The sequence below is a fragment of the Oryzias melastigma genome, linkage group LG2 (assembly GCF_002922805.2).
Source record: "Oryzias melastigma strain HK-1 linkage group LG2, ASM292280v2, whole genome shotgun sequence".
NCBI classification, from domain to species: Eukaryota; Metazoa; Chordata; class Actinopteri; order Beloniformes; family Adrianichthyidae; genus Oryzias; species Oryzias melastigma.
The window spans coordinates 9,426,373-9,442,104 of record NC_050513.1 but is presented as its reverse complement, the minus strand read 5'-3'; the positions used below and the strand labels follow the sequence as shown (position 1 = coordinate 9,442,104).

Sequence of the window (15,732 nt, the reverse complement as noted above, 5' to 3'; positions counted from 1 at the left end):
TGTAGAACGTCTAGAAACCTACAGAAAGAGATGCTTTTTGGCTTTATTTCAAAAGATTTCACACACAAAAAAGAGACAAATCCAAGCAATTCTTGAGGGTAACAGCTAGTATTAGCATGAAGCAGATGGGGGGGATGTTGGTTTGTGCTCGAGAGCAAGAGATTTTGAACCAATGCTGAAATGCAGCCAAAAAGTTGTGAAGCTCCTTTCATTTCAGAAGCACATTCACAAATATCAGCGACTTTTTTTTCTATTTATTATATGTCAAGACGACAAACTACATTCATAGTTTTTCATAGTTTCTGTTCAAGACCCACTCCAATCAACATGGCTGGGTCAGCAGTCTCCGACTTATTTCATGTTTGGTCAAGGTTCCACTCCCTTAGTTTTGACTCTTTGTTTGAACCAATACACTCAATATGTCATTTAATTATTCTTTTAAACTGTGTTGCTTATTGTTTTGCTGTCCAGTTTTCATATGTTATGGCTCCTTTTTTGACATTTCCACTACTAAACTGAGGCAGATTTGCCTGTTACCAATTTGGGGGCTCGTCCGGGATATATCCCATTAGGCCAGTGGCATTTTTGCTTGGGCAATACCTTTGTGGAGGTCTGTCTTTTTACAGAATAATTAGAAATTCACCTCTAAGTTGTAGGGCAGTACCCTTGGTGCAGAGCAACCCCGCCCCTCTTCCCCTCCCCCACTGCTGAGAGCTCTTTGTTAACCCGTTAACTCACGGCCCCCCACAAATCTAACTTCACATTGCCGGTGCCAAAAAATGGCGAGCAATATTGGAGCTATCCAACCGTAGTCAGACGAGAAAACCAAAGACGTACATGGATCTAGTCGTCTACAAAGGGGCGGAGCTTATGGCCCGACCAGCGTATTTTCCGTGATCTTTTTCCAATGGCATTTTTTTCTGCTTTTAATTAGCAATAATTTAAATTAAATAAATTACTCAGAAATGTAAATTTTGGGCTAATTTTCCAAATATATGTGAACATTTTTTGGAAAATTCATTAGCAACTATTTTTTTTAAATATCTGTTTAGTTGTGTATATTCTTGTTAAATCTTAATGTTAATCAGCGTTCCGTGTCAAATTTATTATTTACAAGTCGATAAACTGGGTAATAAATCAATTAAACATCAATTTATTTTGCTTGTTTGCGCAAAAATATTCATTTAAAAGAGAAATAAATAAATAAATTCTGAAAAAATGTTTTTTTTTTACAATGGATTTCATAAATAAATATTTTAACATGACCCTGAAGAATAGTTTTTTTCCTTAAACACAGCCTTGCATCTTGCAGGACGTGATCTTTGAAGGACAAACCGAGGTCGGTGCGTGTCGGCTCTTGTCCTCCACATCCAGCAGTATTAAACCAACCGCGTTGTGAGGAGTTTCCACGTCACGCGCCATAAATCATCCGCTCTTTTATGACACACCGCCTCCGTGTTCCTGAAAGCAAGATCAGCCGAGGCAACTGCGCCGAAGTTCAACTGCATGCTCCGATGGGAACGGTGTTCTGTAGCTTTTACCAAAGGTGAACCAGCTCTAAAGGTTGAGTTCTCATTGTCTCCTTTGTTTCTTGTTCTGTTTCTTTCTCTAAATTGACTGAAAGTGGCTTCATATTTTCCAAAGACGATTACTTCCACGCTCACGAATGCTCTGTTTTGTTGTAAACATTCATTACCTAAAGACCCATAACAAGAAAAGGATTCTTGAAGCATTAAGTCAGTAAATTATGTTTCAATCACATAGAACTTTATGCATTTTGATTTGCTATTTCAATAAATGACAGAAAACAAAAACTGCTTTGATGTGATACCATTAGGGATTGATTTAATACACACAAAATTGCAAAATAACTTGTCATTAACAGGCATTTCTTTTGAGTGTAAACCCCTTCATGTATGTCTTAGATGTATAATGTCACTAGTTTGTTAGCTTTTAATAAAACCTTAACCCTCTTTGACTTCCAGGTTAAAACCATTTGTTCATTAAATAACTTTTTTTTTTATAAAAATATCTTTATTTCCCTAAATATCCAACTAAGACCCAATCCGAATTCTTCCCTTCTCCCTTCCCTTCTATTTGTAGGGGCATTTATAGTGCTAGAGTTGTCTGAAATAGGTTTTTTAAGAGCCATCCTGCCAATCGGAGGTAATCAGAGACGGGTTTCACGTCGGAGAAACACTTTTTTTTCACGTGAGTGTGCTCTGAAGCTGAACAGAAATGTAAGTAATGACTTTTTTGTTTTAACATGACCTTTTCAGAGTTTTAAAACTGCTGTTGCTATGTTAATTCGAGCGCTGGAAGCTCAGCGCTAACGTAGCTGACTGGCGATTATTGATGACGTCATCGAGTGGAAGTGACGTACGAATTTGAAGACACTATTTTTCCGTTTGGAGGGCTAAATGAAGGAGTAGGGAGAAGGGAAGAGTTCAGTCAAATCTAAATGCAAGTTTTTCAGTAAATTCAGCGGGAGGTTTTAGGGAAAAGTTATAATTTTACGGCGACTGGACAGTTTTTCTCTAAAACGTTGGGTCAGTGGCCGCCCAGGCACCTTTGGAGATTATGTGGTCCAGCCCTGCATGGCGCCTTAGGCAAATACTGATTTTACTGGGCATGCTCTAACAAATCTCGTCATTTATGACTAATTAAAAAAAAGAAAAATAATTTGGTGACATCACATCCTGTCAAGATGGCGACGACCAGTGACTTTAAGAAAAGTTTGAAACCTTTGTATTATTTTAGGCTCACGGTGATGATAAACTCATGTAGCCTAATGAAATATGTGTTTCAAAACATAATTTTAATAAGGTCTAAAGTGAACATTTGGTGGTTTTTTTTGTTGTTTTATTCGTAAAACTGATAAAAATTAGTGAGTCATTCCATCTCCAATGCATACGCTTACATAAGTTTATGTTGAAAGTGTCAAACATGCTAAATCTAATACATTTCATATTGTTTATTTACATTACACCAGTATTTGTATAAGGCAGTGGAAATTTTTTTTGTCATTGTTACTTTCTTATTAGATTTTTCAGATTTTTTTGTTTTTTATTGTTTTTTAAACACAAATCGTAAGATAAACCATGACCCAAAAATCAAAGTTCTCGCTGTATTGTGGAAACGCTAATCTCGCATCCCTATTATGAAACAAACAATCCTGCATCCAAAATATCATACCTAATGATGGGCCTAATATATTTCCTGCTTTCCAGAAATAATTGTAAGAATTCGACACATATTTATGGCACACAGTCGTTTTACTTTTTTTTTTTGTCAGATGTGGCACCAATTAATTGATTAAAGTACATACTGATCTACAAACACATTCATGTATTAAACTGCTTTGATTGTTTTTCTTTAAGTTTTACAACGGAATACTGTACTGTGATTACAATTTAATAATCTAAATTGGTTTAACCCAAAAGACCCAGTCAGTGTAACAGAAAAACATCACAAATGTGTTCTTTGGTCCACGTGGTTTGTGGTATTTTAAGTTTAAGGAAAAATGGGGGTGACTTCAAATTAAAATTTAGGAAGAAACTATTTAAGCTTAGTTTAAAAAAAGTTACAATAAAAAAGCTAAAATGATTTAATAATGAATCATGTCCACAGCTGTACTTATTAGAGTCTGGTTCACTGACCCGCTTTTACTTTGAAAGGACAGCTGTTAACTAACACATCTCTCAAGTTAACTGCATCTCACTGGCCTCTTTTCAGGCATTTGTTATCAGTGAAACGAGCTCCACACAAAAGACGTGTCATTCTTTTGACCACGTGGAACGCTAACCTAATATCCGTACACACTGCAGCGGCCTGCAGCACGCGCCTCCCCTAAAGAGGATAAACAGTAAGGCTCTGACCTGCTGATGGACGCTCGTTCCTGACCTCTACCTCTCAACAAAGCTCCGGCTCATTTGCCGCGACACAAACCCAGCGAAACCGCGCATGCATCCAGCCAGCATTGAGACCTCATTTTGTTTCACCATCTGGTGACGGTCACATGGACGTAAGCTGACAGTAATGTCATCGGAGGCCGTCGCAAGACAGATGTTTCATACTCTTCTGAAAGACTAAATATGGATTACAGCAGAAAAAGAGCTAGCTAAGGTTTTAGCTACAAATTGCGAATTTCTTTCCTCCTTTATATTGTTTCACTCCAGCTAAAGGATAAAATACCATTAATAAAAGCATAAATGTATATATATTAAGGAGTCAAATCACCTTGTTTTTATTTGTCACATTTTTTCCAGAAAACCCTCTGAACCTGTGATGTCATAAAATCTTGGACTCAGTTTAGCCAAGCAGCCACAGGGGGGCAGTACAGCATGCTATTGTCCCTGCAGTCCTGCGTAGAGGGAGAAATATTTCTAGATTTATCGGTATAATTGAAGTTATTATGTTTTTTTAAAGACAGTAGTTAGGTTTTTGTTCGTAAATGATGTTTATGTGAGTCAGCAGTGGATGCAGTTTATTGTCCCTGGAAATAAAGTGAATAAAGATTTTTGAGTTATTTAGCAAAGAAGCATTTATTATTAATCTGCATCTTAATTTGTTAAGTGCTTCAGCTAGCTAGGAATCTGATGAAAAAAAGAAAACAAGTAGTTTCTCAGTAGTGCTAATACTGAACAAATTCTTGTCATCGAGCTTCATTAGTTTTTTACATGGTCTGTCATGAATCCCGCAAGAAGCTACGCCAAAAAAGACAATCTTTAGCAGTTGTTTTTGTTGTAGCTTAGAGAATTTCTTATCCATGTCGGCACAAGTGAAGACATTTAGATTGATGACTATATGATTAAGCTTCCAAGACTGATTGGTGGAGACAGTTTAAGGGGTCAAAGTTTTTCCAAACTGAGAGAGATTGGTCAAAATTGCAGCAAAATTGTGGCATAGACATGTCTATGTCTTGAATAGGAACCAAATAAACACTAAGAAAAAAAGTATTTCTTAAGTATTACATTTTTTATATCGCTATAACACACGTAACTGAGACTACGCTAACTCTTAACCTTGTTAGTAACCCGTACAAAAAAAACACAGTACGGTACCGCTACACATTTGTCACGTTAACCGCTTAGAGTATTCACAACACCTGTAACTCCCAACTTTGTTTGCATAACAACATGTAAAAAAACAGACTGAAACAGCTAAAACAAACATAACTGTCAAGACGGCAACTCACAACCTTGTTAGTAATGTAAAAAATAAACGAAGTCCGACACCGCTACATGTTAGCCGCGTTAGCGTATTCACGACACCTGTAGTGCCAAACCCTGTTTGCAACGTGTACAAACTGATACCACCACAAAACAAGAAACCGTGACTACGGTAACTCCAAACCTTGCTAGTCACACGCACAAATAAAAAACAGTCCGATATTGATACGTTAGCTATGTTAACGTATTCAAAATACCTGTAACTCCTAACCTTTATTGCAACATGTAAAAAAACAGACAGATACAGCTAAAACAAATGTAACTGTGACAATGCTAACTGACAGTCTTGTTAGTGACATAAAACGTAGTCTAATACCGCTACAAGCTAGCCACATTAGCCGCGTTAGCATATTCATAATACCTGTAACTCCCAATCTTATTTGCGACATGCAAAAAAACGGACTGATAGCAATACAAAAGCACGTAGCTGACTATACAAACTCACAGCATCGCTAGTAACATAAAAAAACTGTCTGATACAGCTACTAGTTAGCCGCATTAGCAGCGTTAATGTATTTTAGCGTTTTCACTAACACCTGTAATTCCCAACCTTGTTTGCAACATCTTTTAGATGCGGTAGAACTCGAACAAAGACTTGACCATTTTTTAAACAAGACAAGAAGACGATTGATTTCGGAAGAACTTTGCCGAGTGAACAAAAACACTGAATGTTAAATATCTGCCCCAAAATAAAAGTGTTGAAACAACAAAATAAAACAAAGAAGATCCCTGTGGCTTTCAGTTTGGCGTCCCGACAAGCTCTCTGGCCTCCGGGCGAAAGCTTTGCGATCAGACGGCGGACGTGCCAGAAAAAGAAGAAGAATGTGAGCAGCAGAGGAGACTCCGAAAAACCCAGCGCACACTGGCGTCTGCTGGGTGTTGTGTAACCTGTCTGTGTGTGGGTCTGAGCAGCTGCCTGGCTGCAGTCTACAGGGAGCATTAATTAGCGACGTGTTTACAGTCACAGCCGGGCTGCTGCCGGACCGAGCAACGTTGGATATCGCGGCTTGCAAAAGGACAACAAGCCTGAGGCAGCTAGCATCCAACCGGACCATTACACCCATGCCTGACATGTTTATACCCAAGCAAATCAATCTGCAATAAGTCGATAACAAGTTTTAGCTGCAGGCGCTGCTGCTTGATTTCATTTTTGAATAAAAAAAAGCTCCAAGATCAGCAACCTCTATGAAATTACTTTAAACTGCTTTGAGGCGCTCCTTCACACTGACTTCATACTAGAGGCAATCTATGATTTTATTTGATTTATTCTGTCACGACGCAGATCCGCTCATGGCTCGCCTGGTTTAAAAGTTACAAGTATTCAGAAAGAAACGGGATTTGCTGCAAAAAAAGCAGATCTTTTGGTTGCTCCTCAAAGATAAAGTCATAAAAAGCTGGTCGGTCAGGTCGGAGCTGTTCCTGCGCGTGCATTAGCATTCAACACTAGCCTCACATTAACTATTAAATCCTCGTTCTCCATTCTGTCTGTCGCTGCCTCTGGTTCGCTCCCCTGGGTGTCTCCTCTTTCAGCAGTTTCTCCCGTTTATGTTTCTCCTCCACTTCATCCTTGAACATCCAACTTATTTTTTTGTCTTTTCTACTTGAGAAAATGGAAATATAACTTAAATCTTTGTTTCCGATTTCTTGTTTTTTGGTCATTTCTTCGAATATTTGAATACATTTTTGCAATAAAATCCTGGTTACTTTTTTTTTTTGGCTTTTTTGTTAGTTATCTTTGCCAACTTGTTGATGATTGGTTGGATCAAGTTATCCCAGGTTTACAATGGTTAAAACACCTGATTTGAGTAAGAGATTCCATAAGGTAAGAGCGTGACTATATCTGGCTAATAAGATGCTAAGAAGGTTGTGTTTATCCGCTGATGACCGGCTATGGTGGCCGTTTTGGTTCAGTTGTTCAGACTGAGGAATCTCAGGGTGAACCAAAGTTCAGTCCAACTGGAAAAAAACACGAGACCACCTCAAAAGATGGGTCAGTTCCTGGTCCCCGAGGGCCGCAGTTTCTCCATGATTTCCAGATATCCAAGCCCTACTCATGACTGACTACATGGTTCAGGTGTGTCCCGCTAATTAGAACATGCCAGAGTAAGGAATGCGGCCCTTGAGACCTGGGATTGCCAATCCCTGTTGTAGACCAATCGGTGAGCCCGTAGAGCAAAACTGTTCATTCACATTTTTATCTATGGGTATGCTGCGGGTGACATTGTAATAGCAACCACTTTGCCAAAAGTGAGTAAGTAGAAGGGGAGATTTTTTCTAATCTTTAAATTTTTCGACCTCCTTGAAATCTTGCAGGCTGCAAAGAAGTTTAAGAGTTCTCTTCAGGTGAAATTAGGAAAGTAGACAATCGAAGTGCAGTTTGTGTGGACATCCCATGGGGACTTAGGTATCGTGTGCATACCTTAATATGTACAGCAGTTGCGTATGATCAAAAGGAGCCAGTTCTCGCACTCTACTAACAACAAGAGTTAAGTAAGGACACCACAACAATCTCCATTTTCAACAATGTCCTTTGATGTGGCCGTACGACACACCTGCAGTTGCTACTCTCTACGACCCAAACACCTGCAGCATCCCCATGCAGGTGCAAGTGACTAAAGCTTTGGCGTTTTAGTTTGACACATATTTAGTGATTTTATCCATAAGAGTCCCTTCTTTCATGACAACGAAGCAGTTACTTTCTCTTCACCTACAATGGCACAGTTCCCATCTTTCCCTCTCACTTCACTTCACACGGTAATCTCTGCGAGTTCACCTTTATCTCCTGATCTTCACCTCTCTATGCACAAAAGCCACGTCTGCTGAGGAAGATTAGCATCAGAGTAGACTTCCTCACGTCTTTTCCTTTCATGAGTTCCAGAGCACTGGAGTGGCATTAGAGGTTCAAAAAAGTCCTCCTGGAATAACCAGAAGAGCCCGTTTATCCTGGAGAATTTACAAGCCACCAGAGCCACAAAGCGCTCAGGGAAGGACACGCCAGGAGTCAGAACTGAAGGGGATCTCGCTAGGGCTTCTCACCTGAGCTGTCCCAGGTTGTAATGTCTCGTCTCGCCGTCCGTGGAACGCGTGACGCATACGGAGAAGCATGGCTGCAGCTGGCGGAGCTCCAGCAACACGACGGCCAGGTAGTGAATGAAGAGCAGGGCGTCCACGAGCGAGACAGCGTACTGCACGATGCCCTTGTAGTCTGGATCCTGCAATATGATGCATGCAGCAAACCAGAAGAGAAGAAAGCGGTTAAAAATTCTCCTGCAGGGACAAAACCCTGAAAGATACCCTTGGAAGACTAGACGTAGAACATGAATATTAAGAAACGTATTTGTGTTTCCTTCTAGCAAGCTGTAGCCACCAGAGAGTTTAAATTAGGACTTGCATAGTAAACAGACAACACAGGGTTGTTTTTTGTGTTTAGTGAAGCTCCCGAAGGCAGGAAAAATAAATCTGTGTGCATATTATGAGTGCTATCTTACCTAATTAGCATGTTTTTTGATTATTTAGTCAAGAGTGTTGTTATTTACTTCACACACCTGCACTTCAAGTATCCGGACTGCGTAGAAGAGCCAATACGAGATGACGAAGAGTAGCACTAGAACAGAGAGGAGGGCCCGAAACGCAAACACCCGCGGGAGGCTTGCTCGCGGCGGCCTGAAGAAGAGTCCCCAAACGGCTAGCAGGAGGATAAGGAGCTTGAAGGCTACTGAGATGTAGAGGCCCTCGCAGGCCGTCCCGCAGGGCTCCAGCTTGTCCGGCCAGAGGAGGTGGGGGAGCACCAGGAAGGCCAGCGGCGTGAGGAGCACCAGGATGCCTAGGATCACGGCCAACGTCCGGGTGAGGTAGCGGCGACAGTTGAGCCCCACGCTGTCTTCCAGGTCCTTGGTGATGCGGACGATGTCCTCCTGGGACAGGCTGTGCTCGGACGTGCCTGTGACAGCTGTGGTGGTCTCGCCCCAGTTATCATCCTGAAAACAAAATACATAGAAATGACGCAAAAATAAAAGACATTTACATTCTAGTAAGTAATTAATGGGCTTTTTGTTGTACCTACACTGATCCAAAAAAGGCCTTACGATACAAATGGTACTGCATGTACAACCTTTAAGCTGATGATACCCAACTTTATCATAACTGGCTATAAGAGTTTTGTGACATCATAAACCCAAGTGTCAGGAGTCAGAGCTCTGTCTCCCCCTCTGGTCACCAGCAGGAGCCATCTCCAGAGTACTGAATGCACTTCATCTCCCAGCAACCCCGGCACAAGCTCCCCAGATGCAGTTCAGCTGACACTCACTGACAATCCCCCACATGACACTTAAGCACTGCACAGAGCCTCACTCAGTGCGAAGTATTGTTTGTGTCACCCTGCCTGAATTACTGAGCATTTCTATTTGACCCTGCTTCTTCTCTGATTGCTTGTCGCCTGCCCTGACCTTCGCCTGGACCCTGACAATTCTGGTCTCTTTTTTAATGCTCCCATGCTTGTGATTGACCTCTACCTGTCTGACTCTGATTTAGCTTTAAGGGCTTTTAGCTGTGCTGTTTTGCTCTTCTGGTCAGCGCACACGTCACATGACTGAAAACTATCAGGCACTCTTCTTTAGACTCAAACACAGAAATCCTGTTATGTTGCAACAATAGGTTCCTCCTTTAACAAAGCTTCAGCAGCCAGTGACGTTAAATATTAAAGACACTCAACAACAAAATCGCAGAGTTTATTTCCGACCACGGAAAATGGAGAGGAGAGGAAAAGGCCAGAGAGAGTGTTCCTGCATCCGCCGATAATGAATGTCAGCAGTGTCTGAGCGGTACCGTTACAAAAACACAGATAAGGACTCTTTACATGACAGTCATAACAAGCTCGTAATGTGCCAACAAAGCCGGCCATAAAAGGCCACATGACCAACAGTCATCAGCTGCAGGAAAAAGCAATCAAAGATCTTTTCCTTCTATCAGCCAAGAGCTATCCAGCTGAAATGAAGCCATATTTAGGAATCACATCAATGAGAAGAACCGCACTCTGGCAGCAGGGGTTTATCAAGAGGATGCATTATGAACACTGCAGACTGGGGGGGTTGGAAGGCAGAGGAGGAGGAGGATGCAGTGGAACAGAAAATCTCTCAATAGCCTCCAGGTTTAAACCACAGAGCTGAAGCAGAACAATGGGAGGACACATGGAAGCACAATCAAGTTGGGTTTTACCAAAGAAATATACAATTCTACACGAACAAGCATGTTATCAACAGTGGTTTCAACTAGTAGTGTCAAATTATCGAATACATCACGATTATTAAATATAGATAAATTGGAGCTATGTATGTTTTTAATCATGTTAATCTAATTTTAACTACAAATACTCCAACTGTTTACTAGCATGAATGTTTTACTTGAACTCTGCTGAAACATGTCTTACACCGCTTTCAGTGTCTATGATTATGTCTGTATTTTCTCCCTAGCTACTAATGTAATGTGGGACTATCTAGTGACATGGATTTCAAAAGCAATTTGGACACCATGTTCACTACTTTTTTTTATTTCACAAAGTAAAAACCTAATAAATACAAGCATTTTACAAAGACTATTAATGAATCCACTGTGTTCTGATGATGAAAACTCGATGGTTATTTAAAATAATAATGAAAATATTTTTTTTTCACAAAAATTGTTCCAACTGCAGAGTATATTGTGGTCTATATTAGGGGTCGGCGATACTTGGAATTTGGGTATTGATCCGATACCAAGTAATTACAGGGCTAGTATTGCTGAAATCAATATCTTTATCTATACTTTTTTTCTGTAAAAGTAATATCATAGAATAATTTCATTGACGTCTTATATTGCCATTATGATCCTGGCATTGTCCAAATTTCCTCCCTACTCTCTAAATACTAAAAAACAATATAGGGTGGGACTATCTAGTACTGTGGATTATAAAAGCAATTCAGACACTATGTTCACTACTTTTCTTTTTGTATTTCAGGAAGTAAAAACCTAATAAATAGAGGCATTTTATAAAGACTATTAATGAATCTGATGATGAAAACTTGATGGTTTATTTAAAAAATTTATGAAGATACATTGTTTTCACAAAAATTGATCAAACCCAATGCATTGTAGTCTATATTAGGGGTGTGCGATACTGGGAATTTGGGTATCGATCCGATACCAGGACTAGTATCGGTGATCCCAATACTTTTTTCTTTAAATGTTGTATTATTGAATAATTTTAGAATTTCTTTGTTAACTAAATGTGCACTGAAAATATAGCTAATATAGAACAACAAGTATGTGGCTCTCTAATGACTCTCTGATGAGGTAGGGAGGTGAGGGCAAGCTGTGAGGAGGTAGTACGGCGTTCACAAAGACGGCTAATGTTGCCAGATTGGGCGGTTTCCCCACACACTTGGGAGGTTTTTCATCAAACTGAACAGTTTTTGGGCCAATCTGGCAACACTGCAGATACCGTATATAGATGCTGTGCTTGCATGAACTCTGTAAGTAAATTCAAGCTCTTTACTGTGCGTAGTGAAGAAAAACTGCAATAAAAGTGTTGAAAATATCAATCTCATCAGGCTAGTATCGATACTTCACCTTGGTGTTAATACTATTGATACCCAAGTTGATAAGCCCGCACCTAGTCTGTATTCACCAATCTAGTAAGCATCGACGCACACTGTTTTTTGCAGGGACTTCTATGAAATTTCTAGGGCACTGGATTTTAATATGTAGTAAATAGGAATTTTAACCCACAACCTGTACACAGTGCACGGCCTCCGCTGCTATGACTTTGTAGTTCTTAACAGGATTAATCCAAAACAAAGCCATAACTCCCCAATTATTATTCTATCATAAGGGATAAAGCCGACAAAATGTTCGTCATCATAAAGGAATGGGGTATACTGAGGCCTGATCGTATCAGACGATAAACTGGAATAACGTATGTCAACGTAAGTGTGATGCTATTAATAAGAAGTGTGTGGTAAATATTTGTTTGGATTGCTCAGAAGTGTTTCTACTGTTTCTACTGTTTTTAATGGGTTAACCCAATTTTTGTTTTTGTTTGTATTATTATTATTTTTTCCCGTAAAGTTTGAGATTGATGAGATTGTTAAAATTAAAGATTGGAAGTCTGATATAATAGGAACATTTCAAAATGCCACTTTTTAAACTGTAAAACACCTCAAAATGAGGCTTTTCACAGCAAATATTAGCTTAGATTAAAAATTGATTAATTAATCGCACAAAAAAAATTAATCGCATAATTGTAATTTCAATACTTATTTATTCCAAGTCAAGTGTAGACTGAGCTAAACCCAGATGAACATTTTATTGAGTTAGAAAATCAATTTGTTTCTGAATTATTTAATGCATGAAAATACTAAAATACAAAATGTATATATGGCACCGTTACCACATCCTCCAAAGGTGACGACGCCCTAACCGTTGAGTGGCGGGCGCGTCCCTTTGATGAAGGCCAGCCCTGAAAGCCGTCTCGGGTTCTCCTGACCTTTTGACACGAGGCCGTAAATCCTGATGACGTGAGCAGAGCCGACTGACCCGCCTCGCGTGAACCAAACTACACTGAGGAATGCGTGGCCGGGGTTCAAAGTGTCAGCGGGTGAACGAGTTACCACATTCCTTTGGGCAACTTGAAACTCGGCGGTGAAGTGGCCGCGTTTCTTTTATCAATGGATGCAAAGGAAAAAACAAACGGAAGTTAATTCTTTTTGTTGTGTTTTTATTTGCCAGATTAAAGGAGATTAATTGGCTGCACATAAAGGTAGAGTGGAAGCCTCTCTGCTGGTAACGAGGGCAGGACTGGAGAGCCCTCAGCCTCTTCACTGATGCAACAAGCTTTTCTTTTATTTGCATGAGCCAATTATCCCCTACAGAACACTAAAATCAGTAAAACCTCATTTTCTTTTTGTGTTAGTAAAGCTAAGTGTTTTGTAAAAAGGCGGAGCCACATGCCGTGTGGTCGACTGAAGAACAGGAGCACAAAGAAGGGGAAAAAAACAGTTTTCATCTCTACTAACAACAAAATAATGAGCTGCTCTGCTGTTTAACTCCTGTCAGATTCCCAAGGCTTAATCCTGGTGAACAAGCGTGCGGCATGAGTGTGAAGACAAAAAAAAAAAAAAGAATCAATAGCCATTATGTGTAAGACAGAGTGCCTCTCTGACCTCAGAGAAGCTCTACAGCACCCAGAGGAGTCACTGCAGCTCGCGTCTGCTAACAGATTGACTCATCTCGTCGGTTTCCAACACTTATTCCATCTTGTTCAGGGTTGTTTTGGGGTTAGAGTCTCCGGAAGCTTCTAAAGCTTAACTTTTGGTCTAGTTTCCTAAAGATGAAAATGGGGTTTTGAACATGTTGCAGCCTCTTTCTGATGATGATCTAAATATTTAAAGAAAATTAAGCTCTAAATTTATTCAAATCAGGACCAGACGCTTGAAAAAAAGATCGTATTTGTGACGTAGAAAACAAGCTACAAGCCCCCTTAGATTACTAGATTCATGTTTGTCTTCATTTTGCGAGGGCTGTAAGCTAGTGGGAGAGTGTGTTAAAATTAGGGATGTGATATAAAATATCAATATTGTGATATATCGCGACATTTAGTCCTGTGATTGATTCTCGATGAGTTCTTACCAAGTATTGATCTTTTATTTTCGTTTGAAGAGGCTGTAAAACGTTGTGTTCGTCATCCTTTGGTGAGACGTTACTTTGAAAGTAGATAGGGGGCAGCTACTTAAATAATTAAATTTTTCTTCTGTTATTTGGAACAATTTTGCACTAAGTAGTGGTACTGCTGTTCATGTTTACTATTGTTAATACTGAATTTTACAGATAATTCCAATTCAATTGGTGTCAATGCTTGGCAAACACGTAGTATTACTGATTTCAGCAATGTTGCACAAAAATGTCTATTATTTGTTGCACCAAATAAGACACAAGTTGTTCATTATGATCCTTTTCAAGCTAAAAAATAAATGAGGATATATTTTCCTAAAAATATGTTCTTCCATATATTTTGAGTTATTAGAGATGATTTCTATCAATTATTGCAGTATCGCGATATTATTGATACCGTGGGCCATGTATCGTGTATCGTATCGTGAGGTACCCAGTGATTCCCAGCCCTATTTAAAGATCAAATGATCAAATGATGATTGGAGTGGAAAAATAAATAAATACACCATCACTTCAATTTTAGATTTTTTTTTTCCATATTTTTCACCAAAATTTTATATAAAACTAATAAAATCGGATCCCTCTTACAGTACCTGGGCTTTCCCTCCATCAGCATTACTAAAAATAGACGCGAAATGACCCATATTTCCTCTCGGGATTAACCGATCCCTGCGGGCCGATCTGGTGCGGAGCCGACAGCCTCCATTCATCACACCAGAAGAAGTGAAACTGGCCAGGAGAACAAAAGGAGGAAGTGAAGGAGCGCTTCAGGACGGCTCAATAACAAGACGGCTAATTATGGAGAGAACGTCAGCCGCGACAGATGATTAAGCAGAACTAATTATTTCGAGGTGGAGAAAGTAAAGTGGCATACTAAGTTACTACTGTTCTGACATGGAAACACCGAGTGGACTTAGCATGTGTCGGGTCTGCTCTAGTCTTGGTTACAAGCATTCCTGCATGGAGGAAGTACGACTGAAACCACGGCTGAGTTTGTTCATGAATCTTCTATTTCCACCTCAAAAGCTAAAGCAGTAACTGCTGATTTTTAAAAAGTTCTTCACAGCTTATTTATGTATCATTAACACCTATTTGGTATGTTAAATAAGCATCATGGGTCTCCTGCCAAGTATTCATTTTGAATTCATCTGGTCAAATATGCATTTTTAAATTTAAAAACTTGCAAGTTTTATAGTTTTTTATGCTGTCAACCCAGTAACTTCTTTGCCATACATGGGTTGACTAGACATTTTTTAGATCAAATCAATTTTTCTTTTTTTATTTCTACTCTTTTCCAAACGAAAAATTGATCTTGCTGCTTGTCCAATGTCTCAAGTCCTCCAAAAAATGAAATGTTGCTAGATGTATCTATTATGTTTCCACTAATACTTTGTTAAACTACTCATACTTTCTCTGACAAAGTAACTAACATTTTTTTGAAACAAATGTTTTCTAACTACACTACCCAGAAGGCCTGGAGCAGGGGTCTCAAACTCAAATCAGCCGGGGGCCGATGGAGGCGGAGTCTGGGTGAGGCTGGGCCGCATCAAAATAAATAATAATTATTAATTAATTAATTTTTAAAAATGAATTTAAAAAAATCAATCATTAATAAATACAATGATAACCATGACCATACAGCAGATACAGACGACTGAAGAAACCACATATTGACTGACTGACTACAACAGTGTTTCTCAAATGGTGGGACGCGGCCCATTGGGGGGAATATGAATAAAAACATGTTTACTTTAGTTATGGATATTGTGCATAATTCTATGTAGTAGTTGATAATTAA

The 15,732-nt window shown here is 39.5% G+C and overlaps 1 protein-coding gene across 3 annotated transcripts in view; it reads right to left on the bottom strand.

The window, feature by feature from the left end:
• vangl1 (VANGL planar cell polarity protein 1) overlaps positions 1-15,732 on the bottom strand; it is a 65,282-nt gene that overhangs the window by 7,513 nt on the left and 42,037 nt on the right. For all 3 annotated transcript variants that reach the window (XM_036215687.1, XM_024294497.2, XM_024294498.2), the window contains exons 4-5: positions 8,777-9,208; positions 8,268-8,443 (exon numbers count right to left, since the gene is read on the bottom strand). In XM_036215687.1, coding sequence (XP_036071580.1) covers positions 8,268-8,443; positions 8,777-9,208 — 608 coding nt within the window. The remainder of the gene's footprint in view (positions 1-8,267; positions 8,444-8,776; positions 9,209-15,732) is intronic.